Source organism: Myotis nattereri (genome assembly GCF_964212035.1).
Source record: "Myotis nattereri genome assembly, chromosome: 12".
NCBI classification, from domain to species: Eukaryota; Metazoa; Chordata; class Mammalia; order Chiroptera; family Vespertilionidae; genus Myotis; species Myotis nattereri.
In genome coordinates, this window is record NC_138087.1 from 77,665,869 (window position 1) to 77,687,998 (window position 22,130).

General features: G+C 47.5%; 1 protein-coding gene across 1 annotated transcript; it reads left to right on the top strand.

The window, feature by feature from the left end:
• The first annotated feature begins 1,830 nt into the window (after positions 1-1,830).
• On the top strand, positions 1,831-21,927 carry GLE1 (GLE1 RNA export mediator). Its single transcript, XM_081103865.1, has 16 exons — positions 1,831-2,021; positions 3,196-3,426; positions 6,158-6,268; positions 6,841-6,989; positions 7,111-7,171; positions 7,412-7,663; positions 10,092-10,308; positions 10,798-10,910; positions 11,056-11,125; positions 14,230-14,372; positions 14,469-14,659; positions 15,180-15,309; positions 17,170-17,274; positions 18,535-18,617; positions 19,833-19,896; positions 20,836-21,927. Exons 1-16 carry the CDS (start codon positions 1,923-1,925, stop codon positions 20,902-20,904), a joined length of 2,088 nt encoding a protein of 695 aa, XP_080959991.1. The 5' UTR covers positions 1,831-1,922; the 3' UTR covers positions 20,905-21,927.
• Positions 21,928-22,130: the final 203 nt, after the last annotated feature.

Below are 22,130 nucleotides of genomic sequence, written 5' to 3' on the forward strand. Positions count from 1 at the left end.
CTTTCTAAATATCAATGGAAAAATACCCTCGGGTGAGGATTAACAACAACAGCAAAAAGATTTTTAAATTGATTTGAGAGAGAGAGACAGCAAACATTGGTCAGTTGCCTCCCACACCACCCTGACCCAGGATTGAACCCACAACCCAGGTATGTGTTCCCTGAAGATGCTCCAACCTACTGAGCCACACCAGCCAGGGCAACAAATTCTTTAGAGAGAACACATTCGGTACGGTGCTGAAACTTAACCTTTCCACGTAGCTGGTATTAAGCCTTCTGGCTGACCCAGTCTTATTCTCTCTCAGCCACTATAACCCAAGTCCAAAACTCCAGAGAATTCCCCTATGTCCTCAAAGGCAGTGGCCACACCCAGGCGTCAGGATTTCATGACCAGAAAACTCCCTTCCCCCCACCCGCAAATTTTGGTGACATCTGTCGTTTCCAGCTGTTAATTTTGCCAAGGAAATTCTGACAAAACAACTACTAGCCACCATTGCCACAAAGCCAAGCCTGTTTTCACACCCTTAACAAATGGACTTGAACTTACATGGACAATATATGAAAGACCTTCCCTAGAAAGAACAGTTGGCACTCACACCAATGTACATACCTATTTATATAGTTCATTCTTATTTTCATCAAACCAATGAACACCTCAGTGCAGGGCACGGGTATTTATAATGCTGGTGTGGGAAACACCTCTCCCAGTAATGTTCTGTTTGGGTTTGCTTCCCGGTCAATGCACCAAATAACAATAATAATGTTCTGTTTTTCTTTGTCCAGAGTTTGTAAAAAACCAACAAAAAAAAGAAAAATGTTTATATTGCTTCAAACTCCAGAGAGAAGCCTTCTATCTCAAACTAATCCCATAAGACAGAAAAAAGAAGAGTCTAAACTTTCGACTCTAAAGTGAAAGGATCGGGTCTGGCCAGTGCTGTTCAGTGGTTGAGGGTCAATCCGAGTCAGGAGGTAACGGAAGCCAGTCAGGGCATATACCCCATCCCACCTTGCGATCTCAGTGGGGGGCGTGCAGGAGGCAGACAATGATTCTCATCATTGATGTTTCTATCTCTCCCTCTCCCTTCCTCTCTCTGAAATCAAAACATTTTTAAAAAGTTAAAGGGTCCGAATCAAAGCTGGCTCTGGGTAATAAAGTGTATAATTTAGTGTTTTTTAAGTGTATTCACAAAGTCGTGCAATCATCACAATGATCTAATTTTACATTTTCATCTCCCCCAAAAGAAAGCTTCATGCATGAGTAGCCACTCCCCTCCCCATTGCCCTACAGCCCCAGCCTCTGGCAGCCACTAATAAGTCTTCATGTCTCGTTGGGTTTGTCACTCTGGACATTTCACATAAGTGGAATTATGTAATATGTAACTTTGTCACCGGCTTCTGTCACCTGATATAACGTATTCAAGGTTCATCCCTGTTGTGTAGCACATACCTGTTCATGTACATCTGGGTTTAGACTTTTTGGCTACTCTCGGTAACGCTATTATGAACATTCAACAAGTCTTCGTATGGACGCACATTTAATTTCTCTTGGGTGTATAGTAACTCTAACCTTTCTGAAGAAATGCCTGACTTCCACAGCAGCGGCCACCGTTTAGGGTCCCGCCAGCAGTGTGGGGGTGAATCCAATTTCTTCACATCCTCATCAATACTACGTATTCCACTTTCTACCACAAGGAGGCTCCAGGCTTCTGAAGTTCCCCGCAGGGCCCCTCCGGATACGCAGGCGCGCTGGAGATCCGGCCCGGCACCGGAAGTGGGGCGTACTGCCTTCCGGAGGCGGTGTTGCCGTGTACAACTGAGTGCACGCCCCGGAAGCGGAAGCGAGCGCTCGTTAACCGGGCGGCGGATTCGAGGGGTTTGTTTTTCCACCCGCGGCATTTTGGAAGAGCGGGTGCAGCACGGGCCATGCCGTCCGAGAGTCGCTGCTGGGAGACCCTGCAGGCGCTGCGCAGCTCCGACAAAGGTCGCCTCTGCTACCACCGCGACTGGCTCCTGCGGGGCGAGGTGAGCAATGGATGCAGAGGCGGCCGTAGCGCTTCTGGCTGCTACGCCGCACCCCGTGCGTCCTTTCTAACGACCGCACTTGTTTCTCGACTCCTGTACGTGCACCACGCTGCCCTAGGGTTTCTGCTCTCCCCAGCCTATTCCAGCCGCTGGGGACCCCTTCAGAGGCCCTCTTCTTTCCGAGGGCTCCGTGCTCCCCGCAGCCAGAGTAGGCGCCTGCGTCTATGTTGTCGAAGCAACCCTGGCCTCAGCGTCAGTGAAGTTACTGCATGTGCTAGGAGGGGCAGATTTTGCAGTGAACGATTAATATGACGTATTGCTGCAAGTGAAGAATCACACACAAACTTTTAAAATATTTTATTTTTTAATATATTTTTATTGATCAGAGAGGAAGGAAGAGGGAGAGAAACATCAATGATGAGAGAGAATCATGGATCGACTGCCTCCTGCACGCCCCCCACTGGGGATCGAGGCCGCAAACCCGGCATGTGCCCCTGATCAGAATCGAACCTGGGACCGTTCAGTCCTCAAGCCGGCGCTCTATGCACCGGGCCAAAAGTTTGATCACACAGAGTTTTAGATGGCATTGGACGGACCTGTGAAGTTTAATGGGGGCGTGATCACTGTATTTGCATTGTTCTGTACTAGACCGCCAGGTGGAGGGGGCATGTAGGAACAGTTAAGGCATACCTCCTGTTCTGGAGTGTCTGGTAATCTAACTACTGCCCTGTCTCTTTAGACTTTTACGTAAAACAATTCTAAAGCGTCCCCCTGTCTTTTATATCTTTGACAATTTTAAAAAATACCTTACATTCTAGAGCAGGGGTGGGCAAACTTTTTGACTCGAGGGCCACAATGGGTTCTTAAACTGGACCGGAGGGCCGGAACAAAAGCATGGATGGAGTGTTTGTGTGAACTAATATGAATTCAAAGTAAACATCATTACATAAAAGGGTACGGTCTTTTTTTTTTTAAAGTTTTATTCATTTCAAACGGGCCGTAGTTTGCCCACGGCTGTTCTAGAGGCTGAGTCCCAGGATTGGTCTGTCTGGTGTATACTCAGGTTATACATCCTTAACAGGAATACCGCAGAAATGAGGCTGCGTTCTCAGGACGTGCTTCAGTCCATCTCAGTTGACATGCAAGTTGAGCTTCACATCTTCTTCTTCTCTAGGATGTTTTAGAAGAATGTGTATCCACTCCCCAGCTATCTTCTTATGCTGGATGGGTGGTAGATCATGTCCTACCCCACACACAAGAGAACCTGTCTCCCTCTGAGACTTCAACATCCTCTAGATCCACTTCAGGCCTGGACCAACCTTCATTTGTTCCCAAGTCTCCCATCAGAAGCCTCGCCTTCTCACCAGCATCCCCAAGAACACCAGCAACACCAGGTGGGACCAAGGTAAGGTTTTCCATCAGCTGAGGACAGACGACAGGGGTGGTTGCAAAGTTGAGTTGTGTAATGTCATCATGTGACAATGCCTTTGCCCTGCATAAAGTCGTGGTTGTTTCTTGGTAGCTGTTTGTAGGGACAGTGTTGCCCGCATCACCCTGTGTTCGCCTTATGAAGACCTAGAGAGAGAGATTCCCCTCTGTTCTTAGTGCCGAGAGTAGTAGCTAATGTCATGAGCAATTGGATTGTTTTCCACATGAACCTTGCATCTGTTTAACTGGCAGCTTGCATCTGTTTAACTGGTAAAGTTTCCCTTTTTGTGCATGTGTTTAGGATTTACATATCTTATCGTTAGTTCTCTCTTGAGTTTTTACCTATTTTTCGCTCTATTTTGTCACTGCCTTTGTTTGTTTCTCTCACTTACAAAGTAAATTGTTATCCTAGCCAGTTTGCCTCAGTGGCTAGAGCGTCGTCGGCCTATGGACTGAAGGGTCCCAGGTTCCATTCCAGTCAAGGGCACATCCCCAGTAGAGGGCATGCAGAAGGCAACCCATGAATAATTCTTGCCCATCATTGCTGTTTCTATCTCTCCCTCCCTCTCTGAAATCAATAAAAATACTTTAAGAAAACCCAGTAAATTGTTATTGGTGGTGGTCTTTTTTTGTGTTTTTGTTTTGTTTTGTTTTGGTTTTTTTAGTGGTATATTTTCAGAGTAGTTTGCCTGTATACAGTAGTTCTCCCTTATCTGAGGTTTCGCTTTCCATGGTTTCAGTTACTGCGGTCAACTACAGTCCGAAAATATTAAATGGAAAAGTCCTGAAATAAACAGTTCATATGATATTTTTAAAAATATATTTTATTGATTTTTTACAGAGTGGAAGGGGGAGAGATAGAGAGCTAGAAACATCGATGAGAGCTGCCTCCTGCATATCTCCCACTGGGAATGTGCCCGCAACCCAGGTACATGCCCTTGACTGGAATCGAACCTGGGACCTTTCAGTCCGCAGGCCGATGCTCTATCCACTGAGCCAAACCAGTTTCGGCAATTCATACGATTTTAAATTGTGCACCATTCTGAGTTACGTGATGAATGCTGTGCCTCCCGATCTGTCCTGCCTGGGACAGGAATCGTCCCGTTGTCCAGCATCTCCGTGCTGTGTCCACTACCCGCCCATTAGTCACTTAGGAACCGTCTTGGGTCAGATCTACTGTTGCGGTATTGTAGTGCTTATGTTCAAGTAACTCTTGTAATTGTAATGTTCAAGTAACTTAACAATGTCCCCAAAGTGCAGGAATAGGGATGTTGGCAATCTGGATGTGCCAATGAGAAGCCATAAAGTGCCTCCTTTAGGTCAAAAGGTGAAAGTTCTCAGCTTAATAAGGAGAAGGGGAAAAAATTGTATGTTGACATTTCTAAGACCTATGATCACAATGAATCTTCCACCTATTAAATTGTGAAGAAGAAAAAAGGAATTTGTGCAAGATTGGCCTGTTGCATCTGAAACGGCAAAAGTTAATGACCACAGTGCATGACACGTGTTCAGCTAATTGGAAAAGGCATATAATTTGTGGGTGGATAACATGACCAGAAAGCTTGTTTGATGGATAGCAATGTGTTTTTATGCCAGGAAGTATTGAGTCTATATGAAGACAACAGATAGTAAGCAAGGGATCCCCTAAAATGAGTGACACCGGGCTATTTACTGCATGTGAGGGACGGTTACACAAATTTAGGAATAGGTTTGGACCGAATAAGGGGGACTATAGGTATACATGATTTATTTATCTATCTTTTTTTTTTTAATGTTTTATTGATTTGAGAAGGAGAGAAACATTGATTTCTTGTTCTACTTACTTATGGATTCATTGGTTGATTCCTGTATGTGCCCTGACCAGGGATCAGACCTTCAGCCTTGGTGTATCAGGATGTCGCTCCAAACAACTGAGCTACGCAGCCAGAGCTACCATTTGACAGTCTTTTGTTTGTTTTGTGTATTTTTTTAAATTGATTTTTAGAGAGCAAGGATGGGAGAGGGGACGGGAGCCACACTGGCCTGGGCAATGATGGTCTGTTTTCTGTATGTCTCTGCTTGACATTATTTCCGACTTGATCCAGCTCTCAAACACACAGGGCTTTGCCTTTCCATCCCTCGATTCTGCCCAACGCTTTTGGGTTCGCTTTTCAGGAAGACTCAGTGTGGCAAGGTGGCTGTTGGTAGCACTAGACACACACCTTCTCAGGTTAGAGAAGGCCTCCTAGATCGCTTCATCAGAGAAATTCAGAGATGACCTCTGGCCTCGCTCGGCTCTGAGCCTTGTTGCTGAGGTGGATACTGGCTACAGGAGGCAGAGGACTTTGCTAGCTGGTCCCCTGCTTGCCCCTGAGGCCAGGAAGGTGAAAGAATTGAGGATGTGGATTGTGTTGCTCCATCCAAACCATCCTGGCACGAATGGACACTATCAGAAAAAAGGGGGGAAATTTGCTGGGCAGATCAAAGCAAGCAGAAAAGAAGTAGTTGTTCCTTGTGTGTGTGTGTGTGGTGTGTGTGTGTGTGTGTGTGTGTGTGTGTTTAAGGAAAACAAAGAGAACAAGGTCAGTGTCACGGAAAGCTCGCTAGTTCTAACCTCCTTTGTTTTGTTGTCATTGTTGTTTGTAAGTAGGAATGTGGGTTTTGTCTTGAAGGGATAACAGCAACTATACCATCTTAAAAGCTTAATTTTCCCATTTTCTGTCTGTCAGGGCAAACGTGAGCCCCAGCACACGGAACCCATGTTACTTCAGTCCTCCAGGGGCATCGAGGTGGAAGGCTGCATCCGGATGTACGAGCTGGTGCACAGAATGAAAGGAGCGGTAAGGGACCCGCAGTTAGGTGCCGTTCCTCAGGGTGTATGAACGGCCGCTGTATGATCATCGCGCCCTGCTGAGTGCTAGCAGCTGCTGACCTGTTTGTGGAGGAAGTGTAAGGGAGCAGTCAAGAGTAAGCTCTCAAGTCAGATCCAGTTTCAAATCCTCTTCTGTTTTACATGTGACTTCAGGAAAACTGCATAGGCTTTCCTGGATTCCATTTACTTCTCCAAAATTGGAAGAGGACCTGGGGTGTTAAGATAAGGTTATACTGAGAAGATGGACCTTAGACACAAGTGGATGTGGGGGGAAATCTAGGCAGAGATAAGGACACGAGGAAAGGATTGAGGTGGAAATGTACCCAGCAAGTTTAGGGTATTGGGATAAGGGTTTTGATAGATGGCTGCTGAGTTTAAAGATCAGCCCAAGGAGAGAGGTGACTGAGTAGAGGTTCGGAGACGTACGCAGGTGATTGCGTGGGACATCTGCTGGAGTTAAGGACTGATGGGAGGGTCTTCCACAGGGCAAGGGAGCGAGGTGGGAGTGCAGCTCCGGCGAGCAGGGCTGATCTTTTGCAGGAGGGCCTGAGGCTGTGGCAGGAGGAGCAGGAGAGGAAGGTGCGCGCGCTCTCTGAGATGGCATCTGAACAGCTGAAGCGTTTTGATGAACGGAAGGAACTGAAGCATCATAAAGAATTCCAGGACTTGAGGGAAATGATGGAGAAGAGGTGAGTCCTGAAGTAGGACTGGAAATGTCGGGAGGGTCAGCTGGAACTGACAGTTGTAGGAAGAGAGAAGGCGGTTTTAGGCAGCATCCCTGACTGGTTCTCCCTGCCTTTCCTCACGCAGCTCCAGAGAAGCCCTGGGGCAGCAAGAGAAGCTGAAAGCTGAGCATCGCCACAGAGCGAAGGTCAGAGCCTGGGAGAACCCGTGGGGGGTTTCGGGGTCTGGCTGTGACCTCCCGAAGAGTCAGTTCTGGCAGACAGTCGTGGAGGACCTGGCCCCTTTCTTGCCTCTGTGCGACTGACCCTGGGCAGCCCTTTCCTGCCCTGGGTCCGTCTGTGAAAATAGTGGCCCGCATAGAGCTTGAGGATGTAGAAGAGAAGGCCAGGAGCCCCTCAGAGAGGTAACTCGGCAGCCCTTTCTATAGATTCTCAACCTGAAGCTGTGGGAGGCAGAGCAGCAGCGCCTGAAGCAGGTGGAGCAGGAGCGGCTGCGGAGGGAGGAAGGCCAGGTCCGCCTGCGGAGCCTCTATGCCCTGCAGGAGGAGCTGCTGCACCTCAACCAGCAGCTGGACTCCGTGGGCCAGCACAGAGACCTGAAGGTGGACCTGCTGGCCTTGCGGAGCCGAGGCAACCAGCTGTGCGGCCTCATCTCAGGGATCATTCGGACCACTTCAGAGGTGAGGGGGCTGCAGGGGACTCTGTTCTGTCTGCAGAGTGTGTGCGTGTGCGTCAGCCCTGTCCCACATGGGCTCATAGATAGAGTCTCTCATCTTAGGTTTAAAAAGTGTGTGTTTTCTGATTGCAAAATACTTTACCTCGTTCATTCAGGAATGTATGTTGAATGCCTGCTAGCTTATGATCAATATTAAAAACTTACAGAAATTTTTATTGCTTTTTTTCAGTTAATGTAAAACATGCCAGTATTGCCCTGGCCGGTTTGGCTCAGTGGATAGAGCGTCGGCCTGCGGACTCAAGGGTCCCAGGTTCGATTCCGGTCAAGGGCATGTACCTTGGTTCGGGCACATCCCCAGTGGGGAGTGTGCAGGAGGCGGCTGATCGATGTTTCTCTCTCATCGATGTTTCTAACACTCTATCCCTCTCCCTTTCTCTCTGTAAAAAATCAATAAATGTATATTTTAAAAAAAGAAAATGCCAGTATTGCCTTAACACGTAGTATGTAGTTAATAAGTATTTGATGGATAGATGAAATTGGATGTTTCCAACATGTAACCAGACCAAAATGTATTGAGAAAAGCATGTCTGTACTTACCTGGCAGGGGAGATACCTGCTCACGAAGGTGGTTTTCCCAGGGCGAGGCTTATCCATTGCATTCCGGATGTGCTGGCCCCTGTGATTCCCCCCCCACCCCCCACCCCCAAAAAAAGAATAAAGCCATGTCTATTGGTGGACATTTAAGTTTCTATATTTACACTATTGTTCATAACACTGCAGTGACACCATTTTATTTATTATTTTTTAAAATATATTTTTATTGACTTCAGAGAGGAAGGGAGAGGGAGAAAGTGATAGAAACATCAGTGATGGGAGAGAATCATTGATCGGCTGCCTCCTGCATTCCCCATACTGGGGATCGAGTCTGCAACCCAGGCATGTGCCCTGACTAGAATCCAACCATGACTTCCTGGTTCATAAGTTAATGCTCAGCCAGAGTGACACCAGCCGGGCCTGAGAGTTGTATTTTATTTAATTAAATTATTTATTTACATATTTTTATTGATTTCAGAGAGGAAGGGAGAGGGAGAGAGATAGAAACATCTATGATGAGAATCATTGATCGGCTGCCTTCTGCACGCCCCCTACTGGGGATCGAGCCTACAACATGTGGTCTTTACTGGAATCAAACCTGGGACCCCTCATCTGCAGGCCAAAGCTCTATCCACTGAGCCAAACCAGCAAGGGCCTGAGAGTTGTATTGTAATGTAAAACACTTTTAAAATTAATTTAAACCTAAATAGCAACATATGGCTACCTTATTGGACAGCACAGATCTAGGAGCTTGCTCAGATTTGTGTTTGATTGTTTTGGGCACATGACAACTTCATAGGGGGTAGTGTGTATGTACCTGTTTCTGCACCGTGCCAAAGGTGCAAAAGGCTGTCTGATGGCCTCTCCACTTGTGATACTCAGGTCAGCCCGTGGCTTCAGATACTGTCAGCCTTATCTTCCGCTGTGAAGATCCCCGCGGGCCTTTAGCTAGTGCAGCAGTTCTCAACCTTCTGGCCCTTTAAATACAGTTCCTCATGTTGTGACCCAACCATAACATTATTTTTGTTGCTACTTCATAACTGTCATGTTGCTACTGTTATGAATCGTCATGTAAATATCTGACATGCAGGATGGTCTTAGGTGACCCCTGTGAAAGGGTCGTTCGACCGCCAAAGGGGTCACGACCCACAGATTGGGAACCGCTGAGCTAGTGGCTCAGTGGCCATTGCTGACCATTTTCATTAGGGGTGGTATGTTTTACGTTTTTCTAAGTTTATCATTCTTTCTGGAATTCAGCTACAAGAAGAAACACTCCCCATAAACTATTATCTTGAGGTGCAGCCTATAGAGGAAGGAAAGAACAAATATTGGAGTCTTTCCCTCATCAGTTTCCAGCATAATAGTTGCTTTTCTAGTATTCTGCAGCGACTTAAGAAGGTTTTTCTTTTTTAAACTATCATTAGGAATTTAGGGGGAAAAGATAAATCACTCTACCTGCATCCCACTAATGGAAAGATGAGTAAAGGACAGGACAGTGTATAAAAGTACAAATATAATTGTCTAACAGATTTGAAAATAAATTCAAAATCGCCATTAATACATGGAATGCAAATGAAAACACCGTATCATTTTTGTGTAGACTATTGTCACAAATGCTTGAAAAGCTTTTCCGCCCAGTATTGGTGAGTGGAAGTTGATGGTAAATTGGTGTTACCTTTATGAGAACAGGAAAGCAGTAGGTATCGCCACGTTGATGAATGGTAAGACATTAATACAACCGTTGTAATTTTGGAAATACGTTGGCTTGTGTAAGGTATGACTCAGCCCCACAGGCTGCCTAGGCCACAACCACAGAGCTCTGCCTCTCACCCTGACAGAACGGCTTTCCCACGGCAGAGGACCAAGCCGTGGCCGAGAGCGCACTGCAAGAAATGCGGGACCTCCTGACGGACGCCAGGGCGTGTGAAGACAAGAGGAGGCAGGATGAAGAGGAGGCCCGGGCGAAGCGGCAAGAGGCACAGACGCAGCAGAGGCCAGAGGTCCGCAAAGAGTGCCCCGCTCCCAGCCAGGGCCCGGGAGGGACACGGAGTGAAGGTGAGTGTTGTGGGGTACGATCCTTGTAAGTTTCAGAATATGCGAAGGAGCAAGAAGGCATTTGAGTATCGGCTGATGTGGAGCCTGACTTCAGACTCCAGCACTTGCCCTGAGGACTTGAAATTCTGTATCGTTCTGATAGATACATTATTCCAAGTATTGCTGCTACTGAGTATTTTCAATAAATATGTACAAAATACATGCTTGTTAGAACATAAGAGAATCACTGTAGTGTGATGGTTGAGAATGCTGGCTTTGGAGCCAGATCAGTGGAATCTAGTTTTACTGCTTCCTAGCAATGTGACCTGGGCAAACTGGTTAACCTTTCCTCGTCTGTTTCTGTATGAAATGAAGGTAATAATAGTATCTGCTTCACGGATTAGACAGTAAAAGCCGTTGTGCGTGAGGTCATTAGAACAGTGTCTGGTTCGTGTTAAGTGTTCAGCAAATGCTACCTATTGTTAAGAGAGCTTGTCTTTTACTCCTCAGACCTCCAGGTGAAGGTACAAGACAGTACCATGCAGTGGTACCAGCAGCTGCAGGAGGCCTCCCGTCAGTGTGTGCTGGCCTTTGAGGGACTGACCAGCAGCAAAGACAGTCAGGTAGGAAGGGGTGGAAGCGGGGATTCTCTGGGCCGCAGAGTTCTCTGATCAGCCTTGTGCCCCAAAGGTACATAGCTAGCGTGTGACGTTCCCCAATGCAGCTCTTCAGAAAGCGACCTGTCTCCTCCCGGTTCTCTCCTGGCAGGTCAAAAAGATAAAGATGGACCTCCAGAAGGCAGCCACCATCCCCGTGAGCCAGATCTCCACCATCGCAGGTTGGTCACAGGAGTCAGGAACACGGTCTGTCACTTGGTTTTATTACTTTTTAAGACTCCAAATCCACTTATCTGTAAGGTGCCCACGGACAGCACGCTGACTACATGTTGACAGTCGGATCAGGCATATGGAAGGTGTATGCCTCCTGTTTTGCTCTCCTTTGGTTCCTCTTCAGCACATGGAAGGTGATAATGGCTAGAGCAGTGATGGCGAACCTTTTGAGCTCGGCATGTCAGCATTTTGAAAAACTCTAACCTAACTCTGGGGCCGTGTCACATATAGAAATTTTTTGATATTTGCAACCATAGTAAAACAAAGACTTATATTTTTGATATTTATTTTATATATTTAAATGCCATTTAACAAAAGTCAACCAAAAAAATGAGTTCGCGTGTCACCTCTGACACGCGTGTCATAGGTTCACCATCACTGGGCTAGAGCGATGGGTGATGGGCCAAAGGTCCCGGGTTTGATTCCGATGAACGGTAGATACCTTGATTGCAGGCCCTGGTCGGGGCACGTGCAGGAGGCAACCAATCAATGTGTTTCTCTTACATCGATGTTTCTCTCTCTTCCACTTCCCTAAAAATCAATGGAAGAATATCCTTAAATGAGGATTAACCAAAAATAAATAAATAATAAGCTGCATGTTAATAGTGAATTATTTAGAGTGGCTCTGACCTAAAATTGGACGTTGCTGCAGAAAATATTGCTAAGGGACCTAGGGCATGACTCAGATTCTTGGCTTTTGTCCTGCACCAGCTTTTCCAGACTCGAAGCCGGTCCTGCTAGCACTTTAGACTCCTTCCTTTTCTCTCTGGAGACTGAGATGAGAGAGTAGGAGCCAGACAGAGGAAAGACCGTCTTCCTTTCTCCTTTAGAAACAGGTTGATGTTTTATAGCAAGCGCTCTGGTTGTGGAGCCTCCAAATGACAGACCTGCTGCTGAGTGGCGGGGGCACATGGACAGCTGGGACTCCCAGGTCCCCTGATTGACCGGGTGCCTGCAAAGCGTAGGAAGGTTTCTGTTTCTGCCCTTGAGATGGTACATGATGGGACTTACCTATCACATCGCTGCCTGAAATTCTTTCTGGAACAGGGCAAGGTATAAATGAATAAATACGTATCACTTTCTGGAATTTAAAGTGCCTTGACCTTTGATACAAGCAGCGGGGAGAGGTGGCTCGACAGCCACCCCACACCTCCACCCCTCCCCGCTGGCTTATCCGCAGCCTTACTCCTAAGGCGACCGACGGCCTTGCCTCGTCTTTCATCAGGAAATCGAGACGACAGGTGTGAGAGCCTCCGGTGCCGCCTTCACCTGTGCACAGCTGTACTTACCTCTCAGGCTCCTGTTTCAGAGGAGGCGGCGTCCTGACCCATGCTGCCCCCTGCCTCTGCCTTCATTCCCCTCCCCTCCCATCGCCTCCAAGGCTTGGCAGCATCGTTCATGGCCCCCCTCCTGTTTGATGCGAAATTACTCCCCTGTCACAGGCTCCTTTTCTTTTAAACGTGCGTGAGTCCCTCACATCCTGAAATACGTTTCCTTTGATTCTACACCTTTGAGGATTTTCTGGTCTTCCTCGCGGTTCCGTTTGGCGCTGTTGATTTTCCCTTTGTGAAACGCGACTCCTTTGGCTGCCATGGAGCGTTAGTTTCCAGGCTCTCCTCCCGCCTCTCGCCTTCGGTTCCTTGGTCTCCTGCCCTCACCTCAGTGGTAGGTGTTCCCTAGGGGTCTGCTCTCACCCCTCACCTCTCCTAATCCCTCCCTGGCTTCCCCCATTACTCCCTGTGCTGACGAATGACTCCCAGTCTGCCTCCGACTCACCCAGTTCCTCTGAGCTTCAGATTCTCTAGGACCAGCTACTGCGGGACGTCTGTGCATGGCTGGCTCTCAGAGACCTCAGGTGCAATGTGGTGAGGTCTGAGCTTGTCATTTCCTTATGCCTGTTTTTCTCCTCTTTGTGCTGAGTAATCAATAGCACCATTGTCTATTCAGTCACCTTAGCTGGAACCTGGAAGCCACCCCTCTGACTGTCTTCTCTGTTTCATTCCCCACATCTAATAAGGGGAACATTCTTAAAGTAATTAGGACCATGGCAGGGTATATCTAAGCTGGTGATGCCGTGCTAATTTAATCCTCACCCGAGGATATTTTTCCATTGATATTTAGAGAGAGGAAAAGACAGAAATATCGATGTGAGAGAAAAAAACATCAATTGGTTGCCTCCTGCACGAGCCCCAACCAGGGTTCAGGCCGGGGAGGAGTCTGCAACCGAAGTACATGCCCTTAACTGGACTTGAACCCAGGACCTTTTAGTCCACAGGCCGACCCTTTATCCACTCAGCCAAACCAGCTAGGGCAATGCTGTGCTGATTTAAACTGCTTGCAAGTGTTGGAGGATCTCATGGCGGGAATGAAGCTAGGTCTCGGGCTAGAAACTTCAGGACCCTGTTCTCTCTCATCTCGTCTTCCTCTGTGCATCTCTATGCGTAGTTTGTAGACGGCTGTTCTTTGGTCCACATGGCAGTTGCAAGGTCCCACTGCTTAGGGTGTACGTGTTGCTGGGGCATGTCTCGGAATGGACTCTGTCAGTTGGCTGATCGGCTCAGCTAGACAACTCTTCCTGTAGCCCATGTCGGGGTTGGGGCACACCGGCTCTTTTATACGAACGCAGCTACTAGGAACCCACTTGGTGTCTGAGGATGGAGGAAGGCGGGTCTCGGAGAAGCGGGGGGATTATTGTGAGCTGGGGAGATGCTCTGGAAGGTTCTCCCTCGAGATGCAGTGGCTCCTGTAGGCACGTCAACCACAGGCGGTGGGATCTGTAACAGCTCAACACTTATCTCCACACTGTTTATCCCTCTATTTGATGTGTCAGTTTCAGAATTAGTCCATTCCCAAATGAGGGATTCCTATGAACAGTGTGTCCTGTGTCCTTTTTGCATTCCCCCACATGTGTTGTGATTGTCATGCATTTTTCTGCATCAGTATTTTGTCCGTAGGCTCTGAACGTCTGTAGGGCTGCACAGCTGGGTTTACTTACGTAGATTCCTTCTAAAAAATAGGTTGATTTAAGTCACTTTATCTCTTTCATACCCAGGCTCCAAGCTGAAGGAGATCTTTGACAAGATCCACAACCTGCTCTCTGGAAAACCTGTTCAATCTGGTGGGCGTTCTGTGTCCGTCACACTGAATCCACAGGGCCTGGACTTTGTCCAGTACAAACTGGCAGAGAAATTTGTGGTGAGAAACCTTATTGCCCGAGGTATGGGAAGATGAGGCAGGTGCGCAGCACGTAGCCATTCGCGATATTAACGCCGTCCTCATCTCTGTTGCCAGAAACAAGGAGAGGAGGAGGTGGCCTCTCATCATGAAGCTGCGTTCCCCATCGCCGTCGTGGCGTCCGGGATCTGGGAGCTGCACCCGAGGGTGGGGGACCTCATCCTGGCTCATCTGCACAAGAATTGTCCGTACTCTGTCCCTTTCTACCCAGCTTTCAGGGAGGGAATGGCTTTGGAAGACTATCAAAGGTGAGGCCAGTCTCCTGACTATCCCTGGGGCGATTCGTGAAGTAGAAACACATGTAGAATTTATATTCCTCCTCACAGCTTTTGTGTGTCTTGAATGTTATATCATAAAATACAATGTTTTTCATGCAAACTGGACAGTTATTGGAACTTGTGGATTTAGGTGCCAATAATCAATATAGTTTAGTGGAAAGAATAATGGATCTAGAGTCCAGGAGTTTTGGAATTTTATCCCTGCTTTGTCATTGAATAACTTTGCAAAATGGGTAAATAATTTTACCTCTTTGGGTGTCATTTTCCTTATTTGTAAACGATATGATGACCTGTGAGTTCACCTCACAGGACTTATATGATGCACAGATTTGATGTGGATGTGAGTGCTTTGTAAACAACGTCTTCTACAGATGCAGTAATGTGCAATAATGCATTAATAATATGTTGTTACTTTTAGCCATGAAACGCAATCTCTGCTCTGTCACTCTCGTTTTGACCTTGTCACACTGAATTTTTTCCTCCCACTTAGAATGCTTGGCTACCAAGTGAAGGATTCCAAGGTGGAGCAGCAGGACAACTTTCTGAAACGCATGTCCGGGATGATGCGTCTCTATGCTGCCATCATCCAGCTCCGGTGGCCGTATGGAACGCGACAAGAGGTAGGAGGAAAGGCTTACTGCCGAGAATGCGAGGTCGGCCCTTCGTCGGGGTTCTGTCTGCAGGAAATACTGGCCTCACAGGGGGCCTCCGGTCACGTGCTGAGTTCAGGTGTACCGCTGCTTCACGTGTCTTCAGAGAAGTTGGTGTTGATAATTAGGGAACAGTTCACGAAAGAGTCAACCAGCCCTGGCTGGCTGTGGCTCAGTTGGTTGGTGTCATTATTGAGTATTGTCACATGCACTGGAAAGTCACTGATTTGATTACCGGTCAGGGCACATACCCAGGTTGCAGGTTTAATCTCTGGTTGGGGTGTGTATTGGAGGCAACCAATCAATGTGTCTGTCTCTCCGTCTCCCCCCCCCCCTCCCCTTTCTCTCTCTCTCTCTCTCTCCCTCCCTCTCCCTCTCTACTCCTCCCCCTTTCCTTTCCTCTCTGTCTGAAATCAATAAAAACATATTTTTAAAAAAGAGTCGACCAGACAGTAGTCGGTTGTAAATGAAGCTTTATGGTTAGATTTAAATGGACAGATGGAGGCTTAGCAAGCCATGGTTACACACCTGACAACAGCAGAGCCACAGCTGGGGTCCAAGGTTTGACCTGCCAGCTCAGTCTTTTTTGTGTGTGTTTTAATTTTAGAGAGAGAGGACGGGAGAAAGAGAAAGAAACATCAGTTTGTTGCTCCATGCATTTATACAGTCATTGGTTGCTGCTTGCATGTGCCCTGACCAGGGATTAAACCTGCAGCCTTGATGTATCGGGACGACACTCAAGCCAGTTGAGCTGCCCAGCCAGTACCAGAGGCACGGATTGGCAACATGGAGAAGCCAATGGACTTGGGAACCTAAAGAGAAAAGGGTCTGAGTTGAACCCAAGAATTTTTTTGTTTTTTTTTAATATATTTTATTGATTTTTTTACAGAGAGGAAGGGAGAGGGATAGAGAGTTAGAGACATCGATGAGAGAGAAACATCGAACAGCTGCCTCCTGCACAACCCCTACTGGGGATGTGCCTGCAACCAAGGTATGTGCCCTTCACCGGAATCGAACCTGGGGCCCTTCAGTCCACAGGCCGACGCTCTTTCCACTGAGCCAAACCAGCTAGGGCAGTGATGGCGATCCTAGGACACGCGTGTCAGAGGTGACACGCGAACTCATTTTTTTGGTTGATTTTTTTCTTCGTTAAATGTCATTTAAATATATAAAATAAATATCAAAAATATAAATCTTTGTTTTACTGTGGTTGCAAATATCAAAAAATTTCTATATGTGACACGGCACCAGAGTTAAGTTAGGGTTTTTCAAAATGCTGACAAGCCGAGCTCAAAAGGTTCGCCATCATAAGTGTTGATTAGGGTAACTGTTGGTGTATGGAATTCCTGAAATTGAAGCTGACAGATGTGTATTAAAGGGATCCTGTAAAGAATGTGTGGGCTTCAGAGTGTTGGAACATTTGAAAACAGTTCAGCCCTAGCCGGCTTGGCTCAGTGGCTCAGTGGATAGAGCGTTGGCCTGCGGACTGAAGGGTCACGGGTTTGATTCCGGTCAAGGGCATATGCCTGGATTTCGGGCTCAATCCCCAGTAGGGGGCATGCAGGATGCAGCTGATCAATGATTCTCTCTCATCATTGATGTTTCTGTCTCTCTCTCCCGCTCCCTTCCTCTCTGAAATCAATATTAAAAAAAGCATATTAAACAAAACAAAACAGAGTTCATTTGGTTTTGGTGGTTTCTATCCTGCTGCATGTGCTTGGGTTAGAGATGTGGGGCTCATGTCCACTAGGTAATGGCTGGATGATAGCATTGGGAGTGTAGCTCTGAATAAAGTGAGATCAAATCATGACCAAGCTTCTCTCCTCCCAGGTTCACCCTCATGGCTTAAACCATGGCTGGCGCTGGTTGGCACAGATACTAAACATGGAGCCCCTGTCGGACGTGACGGCCACCCTCCTCTTTGACTTCTTGGAGGTACACAGTGCAGTTATCAGTGGTTGAAGCAGCCGTGGGCCTCTGCGTGACCCGAGTGGGGAAGCAGTACCGACATGGGGGGTGATGGTGGACAGCATGGGGTGTAGTGTCAGGCTTTCCTTGAGGCCTACGACAAGCCTAGCTTTTTCTTTTTCTTCCCACTGTACTTGTCTTCTCATTGTAGGGAATGGAAACTGTACATCCCAGCATAAGTGAAAGGGGAATCTGTTTTAGGGGTAGAAAAGTGACTACCAGGACCAAGGGCAGGATCCCAGTGGTCGGCAAACTGCGGCTGGCGAGCCACATGCGGCTCTTTGGCCCCTTCAGTGTGGCTCTTCCACAAAATACCACGTGCGGGCCCGCACGTACAGTGCGATTGAAACTTCGTGGCCCATGCGCAGAAGTCGGTATTTTGTGGAAGAGCCACACTCAAGGAGCCAAAGAGCCGCGTGTGGCTCGCGAGCCGCAGTTTGCCGACCACTGGGGTAGACAGTTGGAGCTCATGAGGGCCTTGAACCAGGAACTGGGATGTCACCAGGTACCGAGTTTTCACCGTGTGTCTTCCATATGAGCGCTTCCTGCCAGTTGCCTCGTCCTTGCTCTCCAGACCGGCCTTCCCTAGTTCTCCGTACACGGTGGAGGGCTCTATCCCTCAGTCTCGGTGTGGCCACCCGGTCTGGGGGGACTGGTGTCCCACCGTTGCGATTCATAATTCTCAGCACAGAGAATGTAACTAAACAGCCTGAGTCAGGTGTCTCCCTCATCCAGAAGGCGAAAGGGTGAGGGTTTCTGTTGAAAGGAGACACTGCTTAAAGAAAGAAGGCACGTGCCATAAACCTGGGGCCATTTGGCCTCCAAATGCCAATCGTTTCTAATCACCTTAAAGCTCCTGAAGTCACAGTACGTGAACAGTGACCCTGAATCATTGAGAACACGGTGGGATTCTGTATTCTCTGCTTACTACGGTTGGGGGTATGCCAGCCCTTTAGAAAGGCTTATTTTCAGTACAATAAATCAAAGAAGACTAGTTAGTTGAGTTTGGTTCATATTAATACCTCCAGGCTGGTTAAATGTAGGTATTGCCATATAGAGAGACATGCTTCAGGAGAAAGTTGTATTTTTCCATTTATTCCCTTGGTTGCTAGCCCAGTGCCATTCTGTGGCTGAAGTTCTGGACAGGAGAGAAAGGCCAGGGCTGATGGTGGTTCCCGATCTCTCGGGTGAGTGTGAGCTTTCATTCTCTGCCTGTCTTTCCCCTAGGTGTGTGGGAATGCCCTCATGAAGCAGTATCAGGCCCAGTTCTGGAAGATGATGCTTCTCATCAAAGAGGACTACTTCCCCAGGTATTAGCCTTGTTGAGCAGACCCCAGGGATTCGGAAGGTAGAACTGAGGACAGCAGATACCCTTGGGCGCTGTTACATGCTGGTTTGACTCGGTTAAAAACACCTGCATTAAGTGTGACATCCCTACTCCAATCCTCTTTGATATCTGAATAAACATTTTTTTTAAAAAAAGTATCTTTTTATTGATTTCAGAGAGGAAGGGAGAGGGAGGGAGAGATAGAAACATCAGTGATGAGAGCGAATCATTGATTGGCTGCCTCCTGCAGGCCCTCCACCCCCCCAATGGGGATCAAACCTGCAACCCTGGCATGTGTCCTGACTGGGAATCGAACCGTGACCTCCTGGTTCATAGGTCGATGCTCAACCACTGAGCCACACCAGCCGGGCTGAACTATTAATAAGAGCCTCTCTCGTTGCTAAATGAGAAAACGAATAGGAAGATCTTGGATTCAGATACCTGACATTGTTTTAAACTCTATTCTTTTCCACCATTTCCCACCCCCCCCACCCCTTCCAGGTAATCTGGGATGGTGATTACGTGCAGTTTTTATTTTATTTATTTATTTATTTATTTTTAATATATATTTTATTGATTTTTCACAGAGAGGAAGGGAGAGAGACAGAGAGTCAGAAACATCGATGAGAGAGAAACATCGATCAGCTGCCTCCTGCACATCTCCGACTGGGGATATGCCCGCAACCCAGGCACATGCCCTTGACCGGAATCGAACCTGGGACCCTTCAGTCCGCAGGCCGGCGCTCTATCCACTGAGCCAAACCGGTTTTGGCTACGTGCAGTTTTTAATTAAACCAAGGAGTCAAACCCTCTCAATAATTCAGTTGTCAGTTTGCTTGACTCTGGTGTGGAGATCTACTTTAGGTTCCCTTCTCATTCCTCTCACCTCATTGGCATTTCAGATGGGGGAAGGGCCCTGACAGCCCCATCCCACCCAATCACAACGGCCTTGGGAAGGAGGGGTGCTTTCTCTCTCTCCTTTACCCCCTTGTTTGAAAAGAAGGTTGAGACCATTTGGAAGAGCGACAGCATCCTTAGTCTAGAACAGCGGCCGCCAACCGGTGGTCCGCGAGGTCTGAAAGGTTGGCGACCGCTGGTCTAGAAGACATCTTCGTGAGTCATTTGATCGCGCCCTTCCCCTGGCTCCTTTCCAAGAAATGGGTGTCACTCACCACGTATCTTCTTTCTGTTCCTGCAGGATTGAAGCCATTACAAGCTCGGGACAGATGGGTTCCTTCATACGCCTCAAGCAGTTCTTGGAGGTGAGATGCCCTGAACCCACACATCCCAAACCATTGTTGGCCTTGAATGAGCCTATGCCTGACCGGTCTTGGGCCTCCAGGCTCTCTGATTGCAGTCTCTTCCTCTTGGTTTTTCCAGACTCTACTTGTTTGTCCATAATTTCCCCAGAGCCTTAAAGACTGCCATTTCTCCTTCCTACATGTCACTGTCCGTGCTGCCCATGGGGACGCTACCCTAAGAGATGAATAAAACCTGTCTAACAAGTCTTGTCTCACCAGTACATTTTGGCATGTTGGCCAAGGTTCTTTTCTTTAAAAATTTTTTATTTTATTTCAGAGAGGAAGAGAGAGAGAGAGAGAGAGAGAAACATCAATGATGAGAATCTTTGATTGGCTGCCTCCTGCACACCCCTGACTCCAGCCGAAACCTGGGCCTGTGCCCTGACCAGGAATTGAACCGTAACCTCCTGGTTCATAGGCCGATGCTCAACCACTGAGCCACACCAGTCGGGCCCAGATTCAGGTCGGGGGAGGTGGTGAGTGTGCTGCTCACTTTTCTCCACAAGAACAGACTGAACTTTCCGCCAGACTCCTCATGTTTCTAAGTGCCAACATTTCTAAGCAGATCATGTTGACAGATAACTTAGAACTCTGGTAGGTCTGCCAGCACGGCCTGCTACCTTCCAGTTTCCAGGAGCCCCGTTGGGAAACCAGCGATATCGAAAGATGGGCCCGGCCATGGGAGACGAGAGGGACAGGCAGAATAATCGCATAGCGTTTGTCCTGGGCGGCACTTCATTCAGAAGCGGAAGTCTACACAGCCGCAGTCCTGTGCCTTCTCCTTCTTTGAGCTCCATCCTGTGGGACCTGAGCTTCCTGTCCCTCAGATTCCTTCTAGTTACGTGTTGGGAGCAGTGTTATCAGAAAGTCATTCTGTTCTCTTCATCTTTCCCTGACCAGAAATGTTTGCAGCGCAAGGAGATTCCTGTCCCCAAGGGCTTTCTGACTTCCTCCTTCTGGCGTTCCTGATGTCACTCGTCACCCACCGTCACCGTTTTGGTGCAGAGGCGCAATAATAAAGCACTGAACACAGCTGTGTTTGAGAGAGCACTGTCAGATTTAGAAACCTACCAATATGTATTTCTATGTATTTATGCCTTGTGACTAGGAAAGGTTTTCATGGGCCACTGATGACTCCTCAAGGGATCCACATGACAGAAGAAATGGATTTGGCCTTCTCACTTTTGCAAACATTTTGAGGTGTTTAGCACTTGATGCGACTGTTTTATTACCTTTCTGTCTCGAATCTTTTCAGAAAGTAGGTAATACCTAAGCATTTCGCTCTGAGCTCAAGTGAGCCCACCACTTCCAAGAGTCCTGTAGTAGTTGAGGCCCGAATCCTTACATATGAGTCTGAGTTGTGGTTGCTTTGCCTTTCTCGGCTTGTGAAGTAATTAGAAATTCAGAGGAAATGCCTGATGTAGGGATGGACTTTGTCCTAAATGGCATCGCGGACAGCCTAGTGTCTAGGATTAGGCCCTGCCATGTGTTGTATTGAACCAAGAAGCACTGTTTGCCCTCTTGATTGGAATCCAGTGCCTGGGTGACAAGGGATGCATGAGCCAGGGCAGGTGCCTTCTTTGTGTGTCTGGTTTTCAGTTTGAAGATGTACCGAGATGGAGCTGGCCACAGTTTGCGTGAGCTGAGCATCCCCAAGCAATGACGGGGGTTAAACAGAGATGTTAGGAATTGAGAACTGCTTTATTATTATTATTATTATTATTATTGCTTGTTCTGACTAATGAATGATGATAACTTTGCCTGGCTAAACCCACTACAAAAATCCAAAGCCTGGCTTTTCAGATAAGAGTCGAGATTTGAAAGATTTACTGCCTTTCGTATTGAGAGGCAGTGGCCATGGTCTCTTCCTCCTTAAATGTTATGTGTGGGGGATGGGGTGTTTTGAGGAGGTGCCCTGGTACTGTTGAAGTGACCCGCTCTCAATTATTTACTGTGGTGCCAAAAAATAATAAAACTTGAATTTTAAAAATCCGTTGCTGGTATCTGGTTGGTTCAATATGATCACCTTCCTGTGCCTTGAGCTGTTCGGTCACTGGGACGTGGAAGTGCCAAGTCTGGGTACAGAGAAGCAGACATTTTTCCCTTCTTTGCCTTCTTGACCTTTACCTTGGGAAAATCCCCTTTTAAAAAATTATATAGCAGTACCTGATCCTGTTTTATCCAGCAGAAATGGG